This window comes from Dromiciops gliroides, chromosome 3 (assembly GCF_019393635.1).
Source record: "Dromiciops gliroides isolate mDroGli1 chromosome 3, mDroGli1.pri, whole genome shotgun sequence".
Lineage (NCBI taxonomy): Eukaryota > Metazoa > Chordata > Mammalia > Microbiotheria > Microbiotheriidae > Dromiciops > Dromiciops gliroides.
This window is the reverse complement of record NC_057863.1, coordinates 306,102,767-306,130,185: the sequence shown is the minus strand read 5'-3', so window position 1 is coordinate 306,130,185 and position 27,419 is coordinate 306,102,767. Positions and strand designations below refer to the sequence as shown.

General features: G+C 38.9%; 1 protein-coding gene across 1 annotated transcript in view; it reads right to left on the bottom strand.

The window, feature by feature from the left end:
* Positions 1-1,170: 1,170 nt before the first annotated feature.
* TMEM45A (transmembrane protein 45A) overlaps positions 1,171-27,419 on the bottom strand; it is an 85,819-nt gene continuing 59,570 nt past the window's right edge. Inside the window, exons 3-7 of the mRNA XM_043997191.1 lie at positions 27,147-27,357; positions 20,670-20,882; positions 16,347-16,531; positions 7,766-7,911; positions 1,171-2,112 (exon numbers count right to left, since the gene is read on the bottom strand). Of these exons, the coding sequence (XP_043853126.1) occupies positions 2,019-2,112; positions 7,766-7,911; positions 16,347-16,531; positions 20,670-20,882; positions 27,147-27,336 (828 nt within the window). The 5' untranslated portion in view covers positions 27,337-27,357 and the 3' untranslated portion in view covers positions 1,171-2,018. The remainder of the gene's footprint in view (positions 2,113-7,765; positions 7,912-16,346; positions 16,532-20,669; positions 20,883-27,146; positions 27,358-27,419) is intronic.

The window sequence follows — 27,419 nt, the reverse complement described above, 5'->3', positions numbered from 1 at the left end:
AAGGCACCGGCCTTGGATTCAGGAGGACCTGAGTTCAAATCCAGCCTCAGACACTTGACACTTACTAGCTGTGTGACCTTGGGCAAGTCACTTAACCCTCATTGCCCCCCCCAAAAAATAATTAAATAAAAATAAATAAATAAATAACAAAACAAATGTTGAAAACTATCTTTGCATGTAACTGGAATATAATAAAATAATTTTATGATAAAAAACAATAAATGTTGACTGACTGACTCAACTATGGGAACACTACAGGACAGTCACAGGAATGACTCCTGAGAATATCACATGCTTCATTCAATCAGTTCTGAAGCCAGAAGGAAGCTTTAGAAATCATCTAGTCCTAAAGTATCAATGTACAGCCTGAATCAGATTACAATGTAACTAGGAAGTATTTCCTAAAATAAATTAAATTGCAATAGAACATAATGCTAATCTGTGCTTTTCTAAGTCAACATGTAGCCAGCAGGGATCCTTATGTATGTGGTCTCCCTTTCTATTTGAGTTTAACATCCCTGGTCTAGTCCGCACTTCTCATTCTATGGAGCAGAGAACCGAGGCTCAGAAAGGAGACACCTCCTCATGGTCCCACGGGTGAGCCCAGAATACAAGACTTTGAAGTCAGTGTTCATTCTTTTATCAACCTGCCTTTCAGGTTGGCTCAAGGCCCGGGCTCACGCCTTCAGGTTGCTCTATGAGGTTTTTTGTCTTGTCCACAGTGGATTTCTGGGCCCATGGTCAATCTAACCAGAAGGAAGACCTGGATTACAAAACATCTCCATACCATGTCAATGCTTTGGTTGAATGAATGAGCTTTACAAATAAAGCCTGTTCTAAAGCTGAGTCTATTATCTCACTCATTTGCTATAATGGGGTGAGGTATGATGCAGTGGATGGTTCCATCCCTTGAAGATCATGACAATGTAAAGATTAAGTAAAAGGAAAATGCCTCCTCCGTTAACTTGTTTTCCTTGGCAATCCTTGGCAAGTTTACACAGCCCAGCTCTATCACTAGAGTGACAAAGGAGAGTTTATCCACCCCCAGATTGCTTTCTACTACCCTTCTCATAAAACAGGCATAAAGAAAAGAGAGAAATAGAGACCGTGTAGGTTAAGTATTTTTATTCACATATAAATTTAAACATATGTCAACCCATGCAGCTGTTACTTGGGAGTGCCTTGTTATCTCCATTGGGTCCATTCTACTACCAACAGATATCCATAGCAAGTGCTAGTGAAGATAGGGCATTGGGTGGATAATCAGCAAGAAAGATGCAAAGTCTCTGCTCCAAAAGCCATTCACCCATTAGCATGGAGGGCACGTTAATTCTGAGTTTACAACAGGATATTGTGCCTGGATCTGTGATTTCATTGGTATAGGGTACTCTCAGGTAATGAAACTCCCTCTACCATGGCCCATCAGCATTTTCTCTGTATCATAGCCTTAGAGAATTGCCAATGGCAATTGTGATTTTGCTCAGTCACACAGCCAGTATATGTCAGAGGTGGGACAGGATGAACCAGGTCTTCTAGGCTCCAAGGCCAGTGCACCATCCACTACACCATGCTTCTTCTAAATTCTGTGTTTAATAAGTTACAAATGGTTGCAAGTTTAACTCAGATAACCTAAGCCCCATCTCAAGGAAAAATAATACATATCTTTTTTCCATGTGCAACATCAGACATTAGGAGGATGGGCTAAATTGTCAGGGAAACCCCACTCAACCCTCTAATTCCATGATTAAAGTGCAAAGTGAACCATTCTCCAAATGTACACCTGGGCCTAAAATCAACACATGCAAATTCTTTAGCAAGGTGAGAGAATACAGTATGCAGAGACTGACCCTTACAGGAGCAGCTGCACAAAAGGGCAAAATAAACTATCTTGAAGTTGATTTTTACAAGGCTAGTCACATAAGGAAAAACAAGAATAAGAGCACAAACGTAGACAAACCATGTTTGCAGACATCAAAGTCAGAGCCTAAATGGAAAAAAGATAGGGACGCCTAACAAAATTAGATTTCTTCTTCTGATTCTTGGTCTCGTTCAACATTTTTCAGCAATCTCATGTCAGAAGGAAAGGTCTTCTTAATTTTTGATCGGATTAACCTGAGAAGAAAGAATAGTTTGTCATTAGACATAGTTAAACAGGTTTGAATTGGGGCCATTAAGAATCAGATGAAAGGAAATAAGACACAGTGAAATATTAACTTTGCAAATTAAAAGGGTAATCCAAAACAGTTCATGGTTGAACGATCACTTTCATTTTGCCACCTCCTCCTTTGTGGCAGCTTCTGCTCCCTGGCCTTTATAGTCATGGTTCATTGCCTATTTCTCTAACCTAATTCTGTGTCTCCCATGCCTACTCCTCACCCTCCTCCCCTCCCTTACAAGTGGTTTGTTGTAGATCCTCTTGTTTCTCTACATTGTCTCCCCAGGTGATCACATCTACTCTGATGACCAATTATTTTTATACCTATGACTTCTAAAGTTATATATTTACCATCACCCTCTTTCTAGAGCATCACCCACTTTCCAGTTCTGGAGTCATCATCAAAACCAACTCAGGGGCAGCTAGGTGGTGCAGTGGATAGAGCACTGGCCCTGGATTCAGGAGGACCTGAGTTCAGATCTGACCTCAGACACTTGACACTTACTGGCTGTGTCACTCTGGGCAAGTCACTTAACCCTCATCGCCCCACAAAAAAAAAAAAAAAAAAAAAAAAAAAAACCTCAATGCTCCTGAAAAAGGTATATCACTCCCTTATGGTCTGTCTTACCATCCCAATAACTTTCCAATCCAAAATATCCCTCTCTGGCCCCTGTTCTGCTAGATGTAGTATCTCTCCCTAGTAGAATGTAACCTCCTTGAGGACAGGGATTGTCTTTGCGTTCATATTTGTTTGCTATTTGGTGCATAAGTGCTTAAATGCTTTTTCATTTATTCATTCCTTTATTTCCAGATATCTTTAACTTTTCCTTCTCCTCAAAGTCACCATTTGTGAAGTGCACCTGAGCAATCTCTCTCCTCTCTATTGCACTCCCAGGAAAAACACCTTCATATGGAAAGAAATTCTCTAGACTATTATAATAGCCTCCTAATGGGGCTGTTTGTCTTAAGTCTATCCTCTCTCTAGCTCATCCTCTACACTGCTGTCCAAGGAATTCTAACACGCCACTCAGATTATGCCTCTCCTCTATTCAAAAACCTTAAATGGCTTCCTGTTTCCCCCTAAATAAAGTATAAACTTGTCTATGTATAAAGGCAATTAAGTATTGCAGTGGACCTGGAGTCAGGAAGACCAGAATTCAAATCCAGCTGTGTGACCCTGGGCAAGTCACTTAATCTCTCTGGGCCTCAAGTTTCCTCATGTGCAAAATGAGGGCATTGGATTCAGTGACCTTCAAGGTCCGTTTCCAGCTCTATATCTAGGATCCTGTGAGTCTTCAGACCTGAGCTTGGTAATTATAATGATTTTTAATCACACTAACACTAAATTAATTCCTTTTCCCTGCATAGGTACTTTGTGATCTCTTCCTGGAAGGGCTGAAATCACCCCCCCCCCCCAGATAACAAGATTGGAGGTGAACTGAGCCCTGCCTAAGCTGGCCTCTCTGCATAGGCACTGTTCTCTGAAGCACTTCCAACCCTTTCTTGTCCTAGTCCCCTAGTCCTTTTAGTAGTCTTTTTGTTTCTTTGGTAGCTTGCCATCTGAGGTGGGTTTTTGGGGGGGCAGGGGGAGGATGATTGGATTTTTGAGAATGAATGAGGTGAAAGGAGGGTACTTGCTACCTCTAGGCAGAAAAAGAAACACAAATAATTCAGTTGATTTTACCCCTTGCCCAGCTCTAATATAAACTAGATTCAGTCAAGTGCTTTCCTCATAGTCATTGTTACGTGAACCCATTAAAAACCATTTGGCTGTGTTATTTGTTGAGGAGAATGGGCAATTACTTAATTGTACATGAATAAACTATATCTGATTATTTACTAACTCAGGGAGGGGAGAGGGAAGGGAGGGAAGGAGGCATAAAATTTGGAATTCAAAACTTTAAATAAAAATGTTTATTATTTAAAAAAAAGAATGGGCTGTTACCAGGTCAACAAACATTGTTACTGTGGAATAACTGCAAAGACAAAGTCTGGTAGAGCCAGAGGAGACTTTGGGAATCATTGTGTTCTACCTTGTTCTATTACATATGAAGAAAAGGAGGCCCAGTGGAATTGAGTGGTGATCCAGACATAGCATGGTGCTTCCAAGGTCCCATAGTAATTGGGGAAGATGGGAGATCTGGGTCAGAAATTCAGTTTTTCTGACTCCTAGTAAAGTACTCTTTTCACCTTACCATACTATCCTCTCTTGCAGCTTTGTTAGAATCCTTGTAATTGGCTTTTATTTATATCTGTAGTAGCAAATACTTTGCTTTGCAAATTAATAGCACAAACCATATATTAGCTTGCATAAGATAAGGCTAACAACAGCATCATTTTTTTATTTGTGTAATTTTTCAATTCAGTAAACATTTATTAAGTACCTACTATGTGCCAGGCAGAGCAACTAGGTGATGAAGTGGGTAGAGTGCTTGGCCTGGATTAAAGAAGACTCATCTTCTTAAATTCAAATCTGACCTCAGATATTTACTAGCTGTGTGATCCTGGGTAAGTCACTTAACCCTGTTTGCTTCAGCTTCCTCATCTGTAAAATGAGCTGGAGAAGGAAATGGCAAACCCTTCCAGAATCTTTGCCAAGAAAACCCCAAAAGGGTTCATGAAGAGTAGGACATGATTGAAACTAGTGAACAACAGCAACAAAAATGTGCCAGGCACTATGTTGACATGTTAATTACAAATGAACCCCACCTAGTGTAAAAGTTCTCTAATTCTCCAAAACCATATGTCTATAGGCCCATCATTTAACCTCTTCAAGGCTCAATTTTCCCATCTTAAAATGAGGACAGTATTATTTGTATTGATTCATAGGAATGTGTGAGGATCAACTGAAACCATGTACCAAAGAGTTTTCAGACCCCAAAACACTATATAAAGGAGTTGTTTTGATCATTGCTAATGAGTAGCAAGGGTTGCACTAATTGGAGAAGGGGAATGACTAAACATGGATGCAATGGAATATCACTGTGCTATAAGAAATAATGAATATAGGGGCAGGTAGGTGGCGCAGTGGATAAAGCACTGGCCCTGGATTCAGGAGGACCTGAGTTCAAATCCAGCCTCAGACACTTGACACTTAACTAGCTGTGTGACCCTGGGTAAGTCACTTAAACCTCATTGCCCTGAAAGAAAGAAAGAAAGAGAGAGAGAGAAAGAAAGAAAGAAAGAAAGAAAGAAAGAAAGCAAGAAAGAAAGAAAGAAAGAAAGAAAGAAAGAAAGAAAGAAAGAAAGAAAGAAAGAAAGAAAGAAAGAAAGAAAGAAAGAATATAAAGGCTAGAGAGGTACACGGGAAGACTTGTGTGAACTGATGAAATGTGAAGGAAGCAAAACCAGGAAAACAATATTCATGTAACTATAATGATATAAATGGAAACCACAAAGACTCATGAAACTTAATGTATATAATTAGAATGACTAAGCTTGGTCCTGAGCTGCTTCTGGGAAAACAGGGAGCTCCTGCTTCTGAACAATGAGAATTTGTTCTAGGGTCTAAGCTGTGTTTCCTTCATGCAGATAACTGGGACCACCTGGCTCTCAGCATCTTGCTGAATAGCTTAAATTTAGCCTTGACTTATAATTATTACTTATCTACTGTAGGAACCACACAAGCCCATTTAACTTCTCTGTATTTGAGTATATCATAATTGTGAATGTCTTGCTGAGAAAGTGAGAACTCTAAGAGAGACAAAGGAAAAGGTAAGAAGGGGAGCTTATCTAGGAGAAAGATGGTGAATTTGGTTTTGAACATATTAAATTAAATGGTTTGGTCCATTTGACTTGGTCCAGTCCTATTACTTCCTCAGGAGTGAGACTCCTGGGGTACAAATTCCCTCCATGAATGAGGGTTTACAACTCACCTATATCTTAAATTCCTAGAGGGTTGCTGACATGCTGAAAAGATATGGCTTGTCCATAGTTACCTAGCTATTGTGTATCAAAGACAAGACTTAAACCAAGGTTTTGCTGAGTCCAAGACCAGCCTGTAACTACAGTGCCATGACTCTGTTTAAGTATCAAATACAAATCCAGTTGATGTTCAAAAACAAACAAAAAAATGAAGAGATAACGACTGTTTATTTTTTCAATACAACATTAATTTTTTTTAAAATCAGTCAAAAATCATGTGAATGCAACTTAACTCCTTCCCCTCATTCATGACTTAACTGGATACTAATGGTACCATGAAGAAAGAAAGAACGAAAGATGAAAGGAAGGAAGGAAGGAAGGAAATAGAAAACAAAAGAAAATTCACTTGTTAAGCAGCTTTACTTATCTTTCTGCCTAATATTGCTGTTTCATGACCCAATATTTGAGGAGAATTTAGCATTAAAGACCTCTCAGTGCCCCCCCAGGAAACTCTCTAGGACTTTTAGTTACAATTGAATAGTTAATGAGCATCCTTGAAGTTTCCATTCTAGGACTCCTAAAGTGCAGGTGTGACCATGTCACTCCCCTATTCAATCAACTATAGTGGATCCCTATTACTTCCAAGATCAAAGATAAAATCTTTGGTTTGGCATTCAAAGACCTTCATAATCTATCCTCCTCCTACCTTTCCAGGCTTCCTATACCTTATTCCCCTCCACACACTACAACCCACAGGCATCTTCTCCCCCCACTCCCACATCATTCTCAGTTAGTTTTGGAGGTGGCTAGAGAAACACCAAACAGGGTTCGGTGGCTTCAGTGGTGCCAAGAGTGGTTCAAGGGATTTCTGGGGCCTCAGATGATGCTCTGAATATTCAGAGGACCTCTCTAGATGTTTCCTTACACTGAATCAGCTGAGGTGATGAAGCATAGGAGGATGTATTTGGCATCTTCCAGGCTTCTGAATCCCTAAATTAGGGATTCATTGGCTGGCTAAGATGAATTATCATTTAACATCAGGATAGGCAATGTGCTAAAAAAAAAAAAACAATCAATTAAAACCACAGTCTTTTGCCTCTTTTTGTATCCCCAGTGCTTAGCACAGCACCTGGCACATAGTTAGTGCTTAATAAATGTTTGTTGATTGACTGATTGATTGCTAGCTGACAGTTCAGCCAAGTAATGACATTTAGAGAAAGAAGGAGCAGGAATAAATATTTCTGGGGTCCCATTACTATACAGTGCCCAGAAAAATCTTAACAAAATACAGCTGTGATCTTTATTGGCTCTTCTTACCTGCCAAATAAAATCTAAACTCCTTTGCATGGTATCCAGAAGCCTCAGTAAGTCCCTTTTTAAGCAGTAATGTTATTGTCTACACAAAACATTGAGTAAACTTTCCTTTTCCTTTACTTTCATTTTAAATGTCAAAGACCCTCTGAATGAATCAGAATTCAGTATCACCAAGCTTCTATATACCTTAGAATCTGTAGAACTGGGGACAGCTAGGTGGTGCAGTAGATAAAGCACCCACCCTGGATTCATGAGGACCTGAGTTCAAATCCAGCCTTAGACACTTGACACTTACTAGCTGTGTGACCCTGGGCAAGTCATTTAACTTTCATTGCCCCCCAAAAACAAACACACACACACACACACACACACACACACACACACGCAGAATCTGTAGAATCGATCCCTAATGACCAATTGCAGTTAACTTACCAGGTGATAAAAGCATAATTCACACCCAGGATGAAATAAGTGAATGCATAATGCCAGCAAAAGCACATGGTCAGAAACAGCATGTTGCCGTGATCTGTTTCGTTCCATTCGGGGCTTCCATTAGGAGGATACAGTACGAAGCCGATCTGTCAGAGAAAACAAAAAATCATCATTGAAGTCGTCAGACTCAGCATAAAGATGGTGAATTTTTAAATATGGTTTCAGGCTTAATGACAAGCCATATACCCAGGACCCTGATTGCCACAAACAGTTTTACAAAAATGAGCCTTTTATTCTTTCTAGTAATGAGGCCTGCAGCTGCCTTAAGCACATAAAGCTCAGGTGTAAGGGTCCACCACATCACCTCTCAGACTTCCTAGGATTTGGAACTAGGAGGGTGTAGAGGGGACAGCTAGTTGGCACAGTGGATAAAAGCACCAGCCCTGGATTCAGGAGGACCTGAGTTCAAATCCGGCTTCAGACACTTGACACCTACTAGCTGTGTGACCCTGGGTAAGTCACTTAACCCTCATTGCCCTGCCCCTCTCCCCCAAAATGTAGAAGTGTGTAGAGATCATCTACAAATTTCTTTTAACAGATGAGGAAACTGAGGCTTAGGAAGCCTGCTGCTCAGTCAACGAGCATTTTTACTTTAAATTTTGAGTTCCACATTCTCTCCTTCCCCTCCAGCCCCTCCCCCATATACTGAGAAGGCAAGAAATATGATACCCACTATACACATGGAGTCATATGAAACATTTCCATATTAAAAATATTGTAAAAAAAAAAAGCAAGAAAAATAAAGAGAAAACATGGCTTAATCTGTACTCTGAGTCCATCAGTTCTCTCTCTGGAGATAGGTAGTATTTTTTATCATGATGCCTTTGGAATTTTCTTGGATCACTGTCCTGATCAGAGTTGCTAAGGCTTTCACAATGGATTCTTATTACAATATTCTTCAACAAGCACTTACTGGGCACATACTCTATGCTGGGCACTGTGCCAAGTGCTAGGAATACAAAGAAAAGCAAAAAACACTGTCCCTGATCTCAAGAAGCTTATTTTCTAGAGTGGGATATGACATAACAATGACTACATACATACAAGATGCCTACAGGCCATCTCGGAGGGAAGACACTGGCTGGGAGGAGGGGAAAGGAGGAGGACTGAGGAAGGTCTCCTGCAGCAGACAGGATTCGAAATGAGCCTTGAAGGAAACTAGGGAAACTGAGAGGCCCAGCTAAGGAGGGAAGGCATGGAGTTGGGCCAGGGAAGCCAGCTGAACGGTGCAGTGTATGTGGAAGGGACTGAAGTAAAACAATGCAAAAGTAGGAAGTGGCTAGACTGTGAAGGACATTAATTGCCAAATGGAAGACTTTATATTTTATCTTGGAGATATTAGGGAGCTACTGGAGTTGATTTAGTAAGGGGTAACATAGTCAGGGGGCACTGTGGATACAGCAGTGGGCCTGGAGTCAGGAAGGCCTAAATTCAAATCTGACCTTCAGACACTTCCTAGCTGTGTCACCCTGGGTAAGTCACTTTCCCCTGTTTACCTCAGTTGCCTCATCTATAAAATGAGCCGGGGAATGAAATGTCAAACCACTCCAATATCTTTGCCAAGAAAATCCCAAATGTGAACATGGAGAGTTGGACATGACTGAAAACAACTGAACAACAACGACAAGTCAGACCTGTGCTTTAGGAAAGTCATTTTGGCAGCCGAGTGGAGGAAGTATTGTAATACGTAGGAGATCAATGAGAAGGTTGTTGGCATAGTCCAGGTAAGATGGAAGGAGGGCCTTTATTAGAGTGTTAGCTGTGTAAATGAGAGAAGGGAAGGAAACAAGTCTTTTTTGAGTACTTACTATATGCCAGGCACAATGTGCTACATGTTTTATAAATATCATTTGCTTTGATTTTCACAATCTCCATTTTACAGTTGAGGAGACTGAGGCAAACTGGGATTAAGTGACTTGGTAATTTAGTGAGGGTCACAAAGCTGGGAAATGTCTGAGGCTGGATTTGGACTCAATTCTTCCTAATTCCAGGCCCAGCACTCTACTCACTGCACTGGCTAGCTGCCTCTATAGATGTTGGGAAAAGAGAAACAACACAGTTTGATCACAGATTGGATAAGTGAGGTAGGTGCAGTCAAGGATGACACTAAATTGGTGAGCCTGGGAGACTTTGAGGTTATAAGTACTCTCACCAGTAACAAGAAAGTTGTGGGGGACAGAAAGTTTGTGGGGAAAGATAATAAACTTCTAGCCTAGAGGAGATAGGGAGACTTACCCTTTTTTAAAAATATAATTGTGATAACAAATTTTATTTACAATAAAAAATGATAATAAAATTATAGTAACTAATACAATAAAGGCCTATTGTTTTATGCATTACTGGCTTGTATGGTTCTCTGTGAAAGCCTCCTGACAAAACTGGGACGGGAATAATGGAGGAAAAGGAATGAAGGATTATTCCAAAGTTTAATCTGGTCCTTGACAAATAACAGGAAATTAGCAAGGTGAATCAACTGAGGGAGGAAATAAATTCATTTTTAGACAGTGTGGAGACAGTCATGACAGAGTGGGAAGAACATCGACCCCTGGAGTCAGAGACCTTCGGTTCAAATCACATCCTTGATGCTACCTGTGTGACCTTGTATAAGTCATTTAACTTCCCTAGACCTCAGTTTCCTTGTCTATAAAATGAGGGGAGAATCTAGATGGTCTCTGAGGTCTCCTCCAGTTCCAGATCTATACTCCTAGGAACCCAAATTGAGTCTGAGTTGAAAGAAGGAAAAATCTCTTTGTCAAGTATAAGGTACTATATCAATGCTATCTATTACTGTTGTTGCAATAATCAGCCTCATGGGTTTATTGTAAGGAAATCTCCCCTTAAAGTATATAAATATAGTTTACTATAGAAAGAAGGAAAAATCAAATGAAAATAGCCAATCAAGAGCTGAAGATGCAAGGCCAGCCTGAAGTCTAGAAGAGATTCAGGGACAGACCTGGGAATTTGCGATTTCTTTCACACAGAAATGACAAGCCTAGAATGCAGACAAGATTTCTAAGAGAGAGAAGGAAGAGAGAAAAAAGTCAAAGCCTGGGTACTGAACTCTTAAGGAGGAAGCCTACAAACTGGTGACCCTCCTCAACAAAAAGAAGGGGTTGAAGTGAATAATCTAAAAATAAGCAGCCACAGGAAAGTGGAAAACTACAGTGATTAGCTTGATAATTCATGAGCAAACCACCCAGAATATAGGATGGAGTCTTTTCTTTAGCTCTTTTCCTCTTTTTTTCCTTTTTTCCTTTAATTTTTAAAAACCTCTATCAATTTTCATATCACCTTTATTTTCTAATATGTCCCTCCACCCTCCTGGACCCAATGAGCCATCCCATGTCACAACAAATAAAATAATAAAGAAAAAAAGATCAGTTTAGGAAAATCAACCCTGAGTTGTTAGACCAAGTTTGACAGTAGATGCAGTATTCTTTACCCATAGTTGCCTGCCTCTGCAGAAGAAAAAGGAAGGTGCTTTTTTCCCTCAATTCTTCTCTATGACCAAACTTCTTAGTCATTATAATTGCATAGCACTAAATTTAGTTTTGTTGTCATTCTTTCCATTCACATTGTTCTAGTCATTGCATTCATTGTTTTCCTGACTATGATCACTTCACCTTCATCTATTCATTCAGCTCTTCTCAAAGAATTCTAAGCTGGTTAAATCAATGCTCTCATTTGCATTACCTAAACAGTTTTCTCCATTGGCAGAGACATTACCTGAAGACCTGGCCATCCAAAGAGCTCATAACTTTGTGTATAAAGAAAATAAGACTGTGGTCTCAAAGATGGTTCATATGTGGCAAGTCTGAGAAGGCAACTACAGTAGCAAATATCATGGACCAATTCACTGAATTCATCTAGACACAGTCATGGTGTTGGCCTTAGGCCTTCTCCTTACCCAGAAACTCACAAAGCACAAAGAGAGAGGAGAAGGTCTTCTGAGACTATAACAACAACTAATCACATTTATATGGTTCTTTAACAAGTAAAAAATAAAATAAAAAAGCACATTCCTTAGAACCCTGTAAAGTAGGTAGTATGAATAAGATTATACCTATTTTAGAAACAAGCTCAGAAAGATGAATCGACTTGCCCAGGGCCATACAGCTAGCAAGTGCTATAATGTGAAACCAGGTCTTTTAAAACCATGTGCAATTCTCTTTCCACCACCCCATAACTCTACTTTTTTGTTTGTGTCTCTGTGTCACCAACAACCAGTTACTTCGGTGGGGAAAAACAAACAAAAAATCAACCATAGAGTTATTTGGGATCATGAAAATAAAATAAGCAGCAAATTATCTGAGTTTTTCATTTGTCAATTAGCAATAGAGAAACCATGCTTTTATAAAGGGATAAAATATTGGAAATATCCGATTTTCCAGTGTTACTGAAGGCTTCACCATCATGGACTGTGACTCTCATCATGGACTGTGACTCTCAACAATGCCAGGAAGGAAGATACCTCTGTGTCAGAAAGAAGGAGAGATCCAAGGGCTTCACCCTTCTAATCCCAATTAGTAACAGAGATAACACTGATACTGACACTGAGTGATGGAGATGTTGCTCAAACACATCTAGTTCTGCTTATAAAGGCAGATAAATAAGGGCCTCCTTCAGAACTATGGCTCAACTCTGATGAGGCAAGGCATCAACCTGCACCACCAAGCAGGATTGCTGTCAGGCTTCAATCCCATGACTGAACACACCCATCATGAAACAGGAGATGCAAGTCTCTTAATAATAGGATGTCCCATAAAGCAAATGACTTCACTCCAACAACTCCACATAAGGAACTGGGAAATCAGGGTATAGGCCATGAAGAGAGCCCGCCAGCCCTGTCCTCTCCCCCCCATCCCACTGCTGCCTCCAACCCAAGAGCTACCAAGTGTTCTTTCTTTTAAAAGGGTCAGTAGATGTTGGGCACTGGCTGAATACAGTTCTACTATATGAAATGTAGACAAAGATGGTTTCAGAGAAACCTGGGCAGACTCACATGAACTGATGCAGGGTAAACGGAACAGAACAAGATGAGCACCAATATTGTAAAAATGAATAATTTTTAAAGACTTAAGAATTCTGATCAATGCAAGGATCAACCATGATTTCAGAGGGCCAATGGTAAAGAACTCTGCCTCATGACAGAGAGATGATGAACGAATAAGCAGAATGAGAAACACATTTTTTTAATGTGACCAATGTGGGAATTTAATGTGACCAATTTGCCTGACTATGCCTACAGGATACAAAAGCTGTGTATTCCTTTTCCTTTCTTTCCTCTTTTTTATTTGTTGGTTGGAGAGAAGAAAGGTAGAGAAATAAATGCTTGATAATTGAAAATATATAAAGAAAAGTTTAAAAAGAAAAGTCAGCAGATGGACAATGATATACTTAACTATCTTCCATAGCAAAAGCACCAACCTTTTGACCTTTGGTATCTGGAAAATAAGGAACGGGTTACTATCTTCTAAAAAAGAAGAAAGAGGAAGGAAAACTACAAGAAGAGACATGATGCAGCATCTCAGGTTTGGGCTGAAGGGAAAATCAGATCAACACCAGTCTGCCACCAACAGATATTCTTCCCCAAACCTGTTCACTCATACAGTGTATGATGGAGACCTGCTGGAGTATTTTATGGATGTGTATGGTCAAATAGTGGGAAGAAGAAAGGGGGCAGGAAGAGGTCACAGAAGATCTCTGCCTTCTGTCAACACCTTCCTTGAATCTCCACACCCCCTCCAAATTACCTCTTTCCAGAGGCCCAATCTCCTAATTTAGTAAATCCCTTTGTGGTCCCATGCATTGTACTTGATGCATTATAAAACATTATTGTGACAATAGGGTCGCTAGCATCAACAGACCTTCAAAGTTGGGGGGGGGGGGTGGAAGATTGTAAGTACCACCATGAACTTTCTATACACTGAGGAGTCTTAAAAGGAACTCTGTTCGAAAAGTAGAGATGCTAAGGCAGGCACATACCAAAGATAAAACTTCTGGTAGAGAATATTCATATACCCCAAGAGGAAATGTACCAACTAAGCAACAACAAATTCTCAGGCACTGGACATATTTCTCACAGATGGACTTTGGGAAAAGCTGAAGTTGAGGCTTTCATTTCCTGACAGTGTGCATGCTTCCTTTGGCCCTGGCCTCAAATATTTTAAAGTTATTATTTGGTCTGGCCACCAGGTAAAAAAGGAAACCAGTCTAGACGTTCATAGAGGAAAGGAAAATATTAAAAGAGTTATAGCATTAGTGCTTAAGAATATTGACCTCCTCTTCCATCTAAGAGCAGAGTTTTAGGAAACACAGACTCATGAACAAATGTGACCTGAATGTAATCTCCTTGAGGGCAGGAGCTTTTTCATTTTTGCCTTTGTAATGCCAGTTTGGCACCTGGGTGGCACCTCAGTGTTCATTGATTTAAATTAAATGCGTCCTTTACACATGAAAGGATGGTGTGATTCACTGGTTCTTTTCTAAGTCTGTTGATGGAGCCAATGGTCTTGTACTGGTACAAAGCTACAATAGAAACTCTAAATAAAACTCCTCTTCCCTTTCTCTTTATTTTAAAGGTGTCCAGAATTCAAAGACATGGAACTGTAGGAGGCAAAGTCATAACAATCAAGAATAAGGTAAGGGTTGACAAGTGTCCATGCCATCTTTGTCCTGTGCCATACTATATGACATGCTCACTATAAGAAAGCAGAAAACGAGTTTCTCCTTCTTTTCTTTAGGAGAACACAACTTAATTATATCCTCCCTGTCAAAGAAACACCATAGACACAAATTCATTCTTTTAAAGTCATCTAAATTATATTATTAAAATTAAATTATATTATTAAAGTCATCTAAATTTCCAGTGCTTAGTTTCCTGGAAGTCAAAGACACACTGCCAATATACCAATTTAGCTGGGATAAATTTACCAAAACTCAATCACTTGAAAGGAGGGGAGGGGATAAGAATTTATTAAGCACCTACTATGTGCCAGGTGCTACGCTAAGAACTTTACAAATATCTCATTTGATCTTTACAACAACCCTGAGAGGTAGGTGCTATTATCATCCCCATAATGATAATCACCATCATTATCACCCTCATTATTATTATAGCTAACATTTCTATAGTGCTTACTAAGTACCAGGCCCTCTGGTAAATGCTTTATACTTATTCTCATTTGATTCTCACACCAACCCTGGGAGGTAGGTGCTATTATAATCCCCACTTTCCAGATGAATAAACTGAGGCAGGCAGAACTTGATTTACTTGCCCAAGGTCTCACAGCTAGTAAGTGTGTGAGGCTGGCTTTGAATTCAGGTGTACCAGACACCAAGCCTGGTGCTTTATCTGCCACACTACCTACCTAGGACATCACTCCATCATTCCTGCCTCCTTGTCCTTTTTTCCCCAGTTTCCCACAAAGCTCAGCTCCATTTCCACCTCCCACACCCAAAAAATTATCTTGTATTTATTTTTGTATATAATTTATATGTAATTATACATGTACATTTCTCCACTGAGAAAAATGTAATGACTACTCATGTATAACTTATATTGAATTGCTTGAGTTCTTGGGGATGGGGGTGGGAAGGGAGAGAGGAAGAGAAGTTGGAACACAAAGTTTTTAAAAATTGATGTCAACATTTGTTTATACATATATTTTGGAAAATAAAATTCTAAATAAAAGGGCAAAAAAAGAGAGAGAGAAATGTAAACTCCTTGAGGGCAGGGATGGTTTTGTTGTTTTCACTCAATAAATGCTTGCTACTGACAGACTTGAGTGACTGATTTCCTTCTTCAGAATAACTACAAATCTGGTTTTTCTTTCACCAGCGTCCTCTTCCTCAGCCTTTTAATCAACACTCCTTTCTGCCCAAATTGTTACGTCTTTCCTATTGACTTAACGGTGTCCTCTACCTCCTCCTAAAGCCTCCCACAACTGCTTAATATTTATGAAATTATTGCTTAATTTTTATTAGTTATGAAATTATTATTTAATTTTTATTACTTAGCACTTATGAAATTAAAACTCATAACTAGACCATAAAATTTTCATCTGTCATCTTTCATTTGTCATCTTCTTTCTGCCCTTATCAGTGATCACTACAAATTGAATGTTCTCTTGGAATTCTTCCCTAATTAGTCCAGATCTACCCACCATTTTTCTACCTCCCTGAATCTGTATAGGTATGTTAGTCATTAATGTGTTCTTTATTACATATGCATACTTGCATCATCTGTAATTTTGTCATTGTGTGTACTCATTCTACCTACATACATCTCAATTCTGCTCCAACTTAGTAGACATCACCTGGACCCTGTTTTTATCATTCCATTAGACTGCAAGGTCTTGAGGACAGGAACTGCTTTCTAACTAAAACCCTGTAAATCCCCAGGAAGGGGCTCCTTCCCAGCCAGTCCCCAGTGAGGTTCCCACTGGGGTGTCTCTATGCATTCAGGACATCTCTTTCCCATTGCAAGTGCCACCTCTGGTGAGTGGAAGCACTGGCTTACCTGCCAAAACCAGCTGCCTTGAAGCAAGACAAAGCTTGACCTGAGGAGCTCTAAAACAATGTTGCTCCGGAAGAAAAATTCCATGAATATGCAGATTGCTGCTCCGATGACAGACAGGAACAGCAGCTGATGTATGTATATGTCCAGCATTGCCCGGCCATGGGTGTGGAAGTAAAAGATAAAACCTGATGGATGAGAGAAAGAGGCTTTTTACTTGAACTGAAGCCAAAGTTGATCTTAGTGCTTTACCACTAAGGGGTGTGTGTGTGTGTGTGTGTGTGTGTGTGTGTGTGTGTGTGTGTGTGTGTGTGTGTGTAAGAGACACAGAGACAAAGATAGACAGAGAAACAGAAAGACTGAGAGACAGAGACACCAAGAGACAGAGAAAGATAGAGATAGCTTTCCTCATTGACTGTTGTGAGAATAAAGTCACATGTGTAAAGTACTTTGCAAACCTCAAAATGATATATGTTAGCTGCTATTACCATCATTATTACTCTTGCCATTATTCTCTCTCTCTCTCTTTCTCTCTCTCTCTCTCTCTCTCTCTCTCTCTCTCTCTCTCTCTCTCACACACACACACACACACACACACACACACACACACACACACACACACACCACCTCATACAAATGTATAAACATTTACAGATTTGGATATTGTCAGATGGCAGCAACAGCATATCCCTGAAATGTGCTACACCTGAAGCTAGGCCTTATCCTTAAGTATTTCTAAGGCTTCACTTCTCATTGGCACCACCCAACCTTGGTGTGTGTTATATTTCCAGTCCACTACCATATCCATTCATATCCTTTTTCCATCTTTCCTCATCATGAAATTGTCAACTGATCACACTTGAATTTCACATGATGTTGACTCTGACTCCCTATACTTAAAAAAAATCCTTCATAGAAAAGAAAATTCTTTATCTTTTCATTTATATGGTAATGGAAGAAAATTCTAGTTCCAACAACCAGGATCAAAGAAAAGCTTCAAGGCTCAACAGACTAGCAAAAAGACTGGTACCCACACGAGTAAGCAGTCCTTTCCAGCTCTGAAGCTATGAGTAGTAACTATTGATTAGCTATTTTTCATCTTACTGCTCACCTCCAAAAATGGATATAATGGTAATATCAGGGCAAACCAAAGTGATATAGTTAGCAAACAAGCGCTACTACATGCAAAGTACTGTGCTTGGTGACTGGGGGAGATTCCAAGGTAAATAAGACTAGATCCCTGCCTTCCAAACAAATTCATTTTCGCTGCCTCTCAAAGAGATGGAAAATGGAAAAAAGGCATGTGGAGCACTACTGAGTTTTTATGGTTCTAGTAAAGACTGAAACATTTCAATACTTTCAATGATCTCAATTTCCTCCTTAGTGGGAGTGCTCCCTCTCCCAATGTTTCCTGGGCTGCTGTGTTCACAAAAGTTTATCACTTGGTCACTAATCTTCAGGTGATGAGTCTCTCAGAACTCAGGTGAGGCAACGCTCAGACAATAGCCCTTTACAAAACTAAACCCATTTCAGTACGATCTATCAGTGCTTCATCTTCACTGGCTGAACCTTCAAGAAATCAGTCACCTCCTTACCTTAACATGGTATGTCAATGGATATACAAGGCTACTACAGGAAAGACATAACACATACTCTCATCTAACAGGCATTAAAACTGTGCCACCACAGTGCAAGGTAAAGATGGTGAGGTAGGTAAGTAGATCTGTCCAACTTTTCTGGAAAAAGATTTGGAATCATCAGAGAAAAGTCACCTCCATTGTTCAGAGCCTCAGTGATCTCACTGCAAGGCATATATCTCAAGCAAGTTAAAAAAAAAAACAGAAGGAAAGATCCTATATATACAAAAATATTCCCAGATTTGGTTTGGTTTGGTTTGGTTTGGTTTTTTTGAGGTATCCAAAATTGGAAATACTGTGGGTAACTGTCAACTAGGGAATGGCAAAAAATATGGTGACACATGAATGTAAGGGAATACTCTTGTGCCATAGGCAATAATGAAGTAAGGGGAAGCTGGGAAGACCTGCACGAACTTGGGAGGTGGCATGGTTTAGTGAAAAGAGCACTGGCTCTGGAGTCAGTCAAGAAGTGGGTTCAATTCCCACCTCTAAAACAAGTTGTATGACCTTGGGGAAGTCACTTAACATCCATAAACCTCAGCATCCTGTAAAATAATAAGGCTGGAATAAACAGCCTCTGAGGGCCCTTCCTGCTCTAAATTTATATCCTATGAACTGATCTTGAGTAAAGTAATTAATCAATCAATAAACATTTATTAAACTGCTAATATGTGCCAGTTTGGGGATAAAAAAAAGACAAAAGGCAGTTCCTGGCCTCAAGGAGCTCACAATCTAATGGGGGAGACAATGTGCAAATAAATATATACATATATATTTATTATTTATTATAAATATATATGTGATATATATTTATAATAAATTAATATATTATATATAATATATAAATTAATTATAAAATAAATCTATTATAACTATAAATTTATTATATATATAAATACTGAATAAATATTGTTATTCAGTCATTTTTCAGTTATTTCCAACTTTTCATGATCCCATTTGGGGTTTTCTTGGCAAAGGTACTAGAGCAATTGGCCATTTCCTTCTCCACCTCATTTTACAGATAAGGAAACTGAGGCAAATAAGGTTAAGTGACTTGCCCAGGATCACATAGCTAAGAAGTTTCTGAGGCCAGACTCACAAAGATGATTCTTCCTGACTTTAGGCCCAGCATGCTATCCACTGTGCCACCTGGCTGCTCATGCAGAATAAACAGGAAATAATTAAACAGAGGGCAGGAACTGAAATTAAGCGTGGTTGGGGAAGGTTTCCTGTAGAAAGTGGTATTTTAGTTGGGACTTAAAGGAAGCCAGGAAAGTAGGCAGAGATGAGGAGGGAGATTCCAGGCATGGGGGACAGGTGGAGGGAATGCTTGCAGCCGAGAGATGGAACGTCTTGTTTGTGGAACAGCCAGAAGACCAAAGAGTACATGATCAGTAGCCAAGGGTAAAAAGCCTGGAAAGATTAAAGGGGGCTAGGTTACAAAGGGCTTTTAATACTAAGCAGAGGAGCAGCTAGGTGATGCGATGGATAAAGCACCAGCCCTGGATTCAGGATGACCTGACTTCAAATCCAGCCTCAGACACTTGACACTTACTAGCTGTGTGACCCTGGGCAAGTCACTTAACCCCTGTTGCCCTGCAAAATAAATAAATAAGTAAGTAAGTAAATAAATAAATAAATGAATAAAGGGAGCCAAATGCTGATTAGCTGCAGTATCCCATTGCTGTTCCAGGAGGACAGATGATAAAAAACACTTTGCTCCTCTTTGCAGAAAGATGGAGGCTTATGGGTATAGAATGGTTCCCATGTAATCACACACAGCTACTGGGTTGACTGGTTTAGTTTAATTGTCATTGTTACAAAGAAGGGTTGAAACTGGACACCTATTGCATGCACAGCATTCCATTGTTATCTTTGTTCAGGCTGCCTGCCCCCACCCACAGCCCTAAGTCTCTAATGCCCTCCCTCCTTGCCTGGACCTCTTAGAATCCCTAACTCCCAACAAGGCTCAGCTCAGGGGCCGCCTACTATATGAGGTGTTTCCTGATTTCCCCTCCAGTCACTCGCCTCCTCCTCCTTCTCCTCACCTGAAACATGTTCACTGGGCAGACATTTCCTATTTGCTTATATGTGTATATGTTGTTTTGCTCTAATTCCAGGGTTGGAAAAAGTTTAATTTTTATCTTTATTTCTTCATGAGGTAGGTGTTTAATGACTGAATAGGCATGTGCCTATTGGGGAATAAAAATGAAAAAGAATCAATAACAATGAAAAGAAGGCTAAATGTAGAGTCAAGGGCCCTGGGTTCAAATCTTGGCTTCATTCCTTCCTATCTATGTACCCTTAAACAAGTAAGTAAACCCCTGGGCCACAGTTTTCTCATAGGTAAAGAGAAGAGGTTAAACTAAAGTATGGTCCCTTTCCAGTTCTAAATCTAAGACTGGATAATGCTACCCTGTCTCATAGGACTGCACTGAGAAGTCAGCCATAACTTGCATTGAGGGCAAAGTATTGCCTCATCTATAAAATTAAGAAACTATTTTAAATGGCCTCTGAGAACTCTTCTAGCTTTAATATATAATTGTGTGTAGGTATATGTAGGTGTGTGCACATCTACATGTACACGTGTGTACATATGTGTGGGGCCATACACGTGCTCGTGCATGTGCACATGTATGCATTTCCTAATACTGAGTGGCGAATGATGAAAATACCCACTCAGGCTTACCTTCCACAAAGAAGGCATTGGAGAGCATCATCTTACTTAAGGAAACTGGCAGCGCGTGGGTGGTGAAGCACAAGATGTCAACCAATCCAGAGAGTCCAAAGAAGAAATACATGGTCGAGTGCTGCCAACCCATGAGGTGATCCCAGTGTTTCTCTTCATAGTTGTATAAGTTCAGGTGGGGTCCATCGGGAACAAACTGTTCTGCTGTCATGCCTACATGGGAGCAAACAAACAAAATTAAAGGCCCTTTCTAGTAACCTTGCCTATAATATAAAAATATACCAATTCGTAAGTGCCACATCTTGCCTCTATCTGATCCATCCTCTGGGATGGGCAAGGCAGTAGTCCTTCACTGGCATCTCCCCTTCTAAACAGTCATTGCCATGCTAGGGAAAGGCTTTTAGACTGATTTCTAAAACTTCACAGTGTGGGGGGCAGCTAGGTGGTGCAGCGGATAAAGCACTGGCCCTGGATTCAGGAGGACCTGAGTTCAAAATCTGGCCTTAGACACTTGACACTTACTAGCTGTGTGACCCTAGGCAAGTCACTTAACCCTCATTGTACCGAAAAAAAAATTCACAGTGTGGATCCAAGGCTCTCTTCATTCTAAAGTCATGAATGAGGATGATTCCATATCTCCTGCATCCATCCGAAATACAAAAGAACATACCTTGTTGACTTTAGGCAAGGCACTTAGTCTCTCTAAGCCCTGGTTTCTTTATCTTTACAATGACAACTAGAACTAAGGTGTCAAACCTGCAGCCTCCCTCCTGCTGAAGTCACAACATTCTCAGGGTCCTGCCCAAACCAGAATAAAATGTAGTTGGGAAACATTTGACAAAATAGACAATAGAACATGGATAATGTTAATATGTGGTTTTCTAAGTTGATATGTGGTCCACGGGGATCCTTAGAATGGTTGTATCCCCATTTCTATTTGAGTTTGATACCCCTGGACTAGAGGATTACTAAGGTTCCTTCCAGATTTAAGATGCTGTGGTTCTAAGTCTCAACGCAGTGGAGTACAATAGAAAAAAGTAATGGTAGTAAGTGAAAGACCTGGAATTGAAACCCTTGTCCATGTATTCCATTAAGTTATAGATAGTTGGGTTCTGCATTGGTAGAAGGAATTCCTAACATGGATGAAACCACAGCTATTGTAGGAATTTACACATATAAATGTCAGTCATTATAGTAAACCATTGATTTAGAAATGAAAGGAACCTGAGAGATCAACTCATCATTATAATGTGGTCTTTGCCTTCTCTGAATCAGTTTGGTTCAACCAGGTCAGCCTTGTAGAGGCTGAAGTGGCCTTCGTGGGCACTTCACTTTAAGGTAACTTCTTTTTTTTTTTTTTTTTTAGTGAGGCAATTGGGGTTAAGTGACTTGCCCAGGGTCACACAGCTAGTAAGTGTTAAGTGTCTAAGGCCGGATTTGAACTCAGGTACTCTTGACTCCAGGGCCGGTGCTCTATCCACTGTGCCACCTAGCTGCCCCTTTAAGGTAACTTCTACCAGGCAGATTATGGTTGCACAATCAGAGAGTTCATTTTCTCCAGGTATGGACAGCTATGGAAGAACAGAGATGACCCAACCAATTGTATGAATACAAGTAAAAGGTCATTTCCTCCCAGATGCCACTGAGTGATTATCATGCAGAACTCAGGCGTCCTTTTACCCCTTTTGAAAAAAAAAATCCTTTTATTATTATGAATTTGACCAATAGCAACAAACAGGAATATTTCTATAGAGAGAGAAAATCAGAAAAGGAAGTCATGAATTTCCACCATGTACACTTTGGTATTTAATCTAGATATCAAATTTTACACGTGTCCCCATCTGAACTTTCTTCAGTTTTCTCTTGTTTATTGTTTTAATGATTCATACATCGTTTTTCTTTTTTTTAGCATTACTAATATTTACCCCCATTGGACCCTAACTCTCTCCCACAAAAATTCTCTCTTTACAATAAGTATAGTCACAAAATATTGGACATGCATTAGCCATATATGAAAATGTCTTTTTGTATTGTTAAATTTTTCTCATTTATCAAACACTTATTTTTTTTCTTCTATATCCCCTGTTTGTCCATGAACTCTTCCCCTACTCAGAGATACAAAAGTTGTTTTTTTCCCTTGTTCTTCTCATGTGTTTATGACATGATCTTTACATCTAGGTCATATATCTGTTCTGAGCTTATCTTGGTATTCTGTGTGAAATGTTGCTTTAAAACTAATTTCTGCCAGACCACTGCAGGACTACTCTCCAACAGTTCTGGTCAAACAGTATGTACTTACCCCAGTGACTTGTATCTTTGGATTTATTGAATACTAGGCCAATAGGTTTTGTTTGCTTCAGTATGTTGTGTACCTAATTTATTACAATGATAAACAGCTCCATTTTCTAAGCAGTACCAAAATGTTTTGATGACTACAAAGCAGTCAGTCAGTCATCAAACAGTCAGCTTATAGGTTGGAATCTGATTCTGGTAGGTCGCCTTCCTTCTCACATTTTTTAAAAATTATTCCCCTTAAGATTCTTGACCTCTTTTTGTTCCTCCAAATGGATTTTGTTATATTTTCTATTACTATAAAGTAACCCTTTGGTAGTTTCATATGGAGATGAATCTGTAAATTAATTTAGGTACTATTATCATTTTTATTATATTGACACACCCCCAACCCTGGGGAGAAACTAATCTCTCTCTAATTATTTAGGTCTATATTTCTGTAAAAAAGATTTCATAGTTGTATTCATACAATTCCTGTGGTAGTCCTGTAGATGGACTCAAAGGTCTCTTACACATTTTCCAGTTTTTTTCTCTCTCTCTTCTCTTTGAGTTATGTTGGTAGTATATAGAAAAGTTGAATAGGTTTATTTTATACCCTAAATGTATTCATTGTTTCAATTAATTTTGTTTGAACTCCTAGGATTCTCTAACTAAAGAAGCAAGTCATCTCTAAAAAGTGATCATTTTGTTTCCTCTTGATCTATTCTTATTATCTCAATTTCTTTTTCTTGTCTTATTCATTTAGCTAGCATTTATAGAACTATCTAAATAATAGTGTTGACCACAGACATCCTGGTTTTGCTTTAGTCTTATGGGAAAGGCCTTAGTAGAAATGAGAAAACTTGTATGAATTGATAGAGTTATGAGAAAATAATTATTAATAATGGATTTCTAGGAGAAACCCAGACATTAATTTAGTTGCTCTCTCCCCCTCACCCCAGAAATGTCAGTTCCTGGGATGAGCCCAGGGGAACAAAGGAAATGCAGATTGATTATTTTGTTTAGCAAGAGGAAGAAGCACACCTAGACACAGGAATTTACCCTCTTTAAACCACCCTCAAGTCATGTCAATTAATGGAACTGAATGATGCTATAACCAATTAGCTTAGATCAATGTATTGGTGACCCGCCTCCATCTAAGAGGGATAAAACCCCTGGCCACACCAGGGTCAGGCTTTTTGTGCTGCCTGCTTGCCCCTCTCTGATTGCTCTCCTGCTTAGGGGTATGTTGGTCCATAGGCCCGAAAGCCTAAGGCTATGAGGAAGTCAGAGAGACACAAAGTCAATTCTTTACTGGTATATATGATATTAAATAATAAATGCTCACTGTCAAAACAGGTACAATAGCCATCAATATATAAGTAGCAATAATTTTAGAAAGTACAGTTTAGCAACAATAATTCAAAAAATGCAAAGTGAAGTGAGCAGAACCAGGAGAACAGTTTATGTAATAATAATAATTGTAAAGTTAAATAACTTTGAAAGACTTAAGAACTCTGATCAACACAATGACTAAACAAGCAGCATGCTAAGGACCTCAGGGAGCAGCATAAGAAATATATCTTTTGGACATGGTCAATATGGAAATTTATTTTACTTGACTATGCATATTTGTTACAAGGATTTTGTTTTTCTTTTCTTTTTCAATGGGGGCAAAGGTGGGAGGTAGAAAAAATAGATTTTTGTTCCTTGAAAGAAAATATATATAATTTAATTTTTAAAATATGTATTTTAATGTTTCTCTATTACAGATAATACTAGTCCTTTGTTTTAGATGGATACTATTTACTATTTTTAAATGGTCATATTATTTCAATATTTTTTAATTTTTTTAAAACATAAATGTGGAGGCAGCTAGGTGGCACAGTGGATAAAGCACTGGCCCTGGATTCAGGAGGACCTGAGTTCAAATCCGGCATCCGGCATCCGACACTTGACACTTACTAGCTCTGTGATCCTGGGCAAGTCACTTAACCCTCATTGTCCCGCAAAAAAAAAAAAAACCAAAGACCAAAAACCAAAAAAAAACATAAATGGGAAAATTAAAAAATTAAAAAATTAAAAACATAGATGGGTATTGCATTATATCAAAAGGCTATTCTCAATCTGAGGATATAATCATGTAATTTTTTTTGTTTTTATTATTAATATGGTCTAGAAGTTTACAGGCACTTGGATATCAACTGGGCCTGTTGATTTCATTGTTGTAGGGAACTTGTGGATGAGAAAATTGCATCCACTAATAAAAGTCAACACCTTTCCTGCAATTTATAATCTTAAAGAATTACCTAGAACAGTGAGAATATATGACTTACCCAAGGTCACAAAGCAAGTATGTGTCAGCGGTGGGATTCAAACCCAGATTTTTCTGGCTTCAAGGCCACTATACCATCCTAACTTTCACTTTTGTATTCATAGCTTTTCTAAATTAAACCAACCTTGCATTCCTGGCATAAATCCAACTGAGTCATAGTCTATAATTATTTTAATATGTTGTTATTGTCTCTTTGCTAATATTGTACTGAATATTTTTACCATGATATCCATTAATGATTTTCTTTCTCTGATTTCCCTCCCCTTGTTTTAGGTATCAAGACTACATTTATCTTTCTTTTTTCGTTCCTTTTCTTTTCTTTTTTTTTTTTCTGGGACAATGAGGGTTAAGTGATTTCCCCAGGGTCACACAGCTAGTAAGTGTCAAGTGTCTGAGGCCAGATTTGAACTCAGGTCCTCCTGAATCCAAGGCCAGTGCTTTATCCACTGAGCCACCTAGCTGCCCCCACATTTATCTTAAAGAATAAGTTTGACAACATCTTTTCCTCCTTATTTTTGCAAATAATGTTTGTAATATTTTAATTATGGTTGATGAATATTTGATAGAGTTACCTGTAAGTGCATCTAGTACTAGAGATTTTTTCTTTGAAAGCTCCTCTAGGGCTTTTTCTTTTTTCTTTTTTTTTTCATTTTTTTGAGATTTGTTTATTTACATTTTTATTTCTTGTTTTGTTTATCTGGGTATTTTATATTTGTAGATATTCATCCATTTCATTTATCAATTCTGTTAGCAAATTACTGAACAAAATAGCTTTTAATTATTTTCTTTACTTTCTTTTCATTCATGAATTTACCCTTTTCATTTATGATATTGGCAATTTGGTTTTCCCTTCTTTAAAAAAAAATCACATTAGTTAATGGTCTAATTTATGTTATTGATTTATTTCCCAAAAACTAAGCTCCTAATTTTATCGATCATTTCAATTATTTGTTTTGGGGTTTGTTTTGTTTTGCTTTTGCTTTTGTTTATATTATCCAACCAAGAACAGCTAACATTAAGATATTGAGCAAGTCACTTTTCTGGGCTTTAGCTTCTTCATCTCCAAGCTGAGTATCATAAAAAATCTGTTCTGCTTCCTTCACAGTGTTGATGCGACACATTAGATGGTACTTCAGTCAGGGCGCAATGAAAGAAAAGTAATGTGAGCTCCCCCAAAAGGAGTACCCTGAGTATTTGTGTGGTAGAAATTCACTCACTAAACTCATTAGAACTAAATAAGAATCAACAGAAAATGGATGAAGCTATACAGAATCAGAAGTCTCCTTCCTATCCTTACACCCAAGTGCAATTTTATCAGTGTAGAGACCTCTACCATAAGGACATCCCATCCTTCAATGCAAATTAGCACCTGTTCCTTAACTTATTACTTTTTTTTTTTTTTTCAGGGCAATGGGGGTTAAGTGACTTACTCAGGGTCACACAACTAGTACGTGTCAAGTGTCTGAGGCTGGATTTGAACTCAGGTCCTCCTGAATCCAGGGCCAGTGCTTTTATCCACTGAGCCACCTAGCTGCCCCTGTTCCTTAACTTATAAGTGACTTGCCTAATTTGTAAATATATCAATTATGGAACTGAGGGGAACAAGGGAAGAGTAAGGGGAAAGAATTAGTCTCACAGATCATGAAGGGATGATCTGAACTTTTATACTCAACTACAACAATTAAAAACTATAATTTGTCACTTAAGGTTTGGTTCAACAGGTGAGCAATTAAAATGAAATGCTAATCCTTTTACCAAAAAAAATCCAAAACAAAATGATAAAACGTTCACATTCTCCTAAATCCAGTCCTGAATCTGGATACACAAATGGAAAAGGGTGGAGGGGTGGATCTGAGAAATAACCAACTTACCAATTAAAGACATGGAGACTTTGATCAGTCCTTCAATAATTTCCAAACGTTGAAACCCTGCTCTGGATCCAAGGAAACAGGTCCTCTTGTTCTTTTTGCAGACATATTTCATTATGTACTTCACACTCCACCAGAAGCCAAAAAAAAGGAAAAAGCTCCCAGGGAGGGCGTGACCTCTGAAACTCCCCATCCTACCCTAGCACAGCAAAACCTAGAGGGGAAAAGAAAAACAACATTTATGTCATTTCGGAAAACATTTCAGGTATCCCCCAT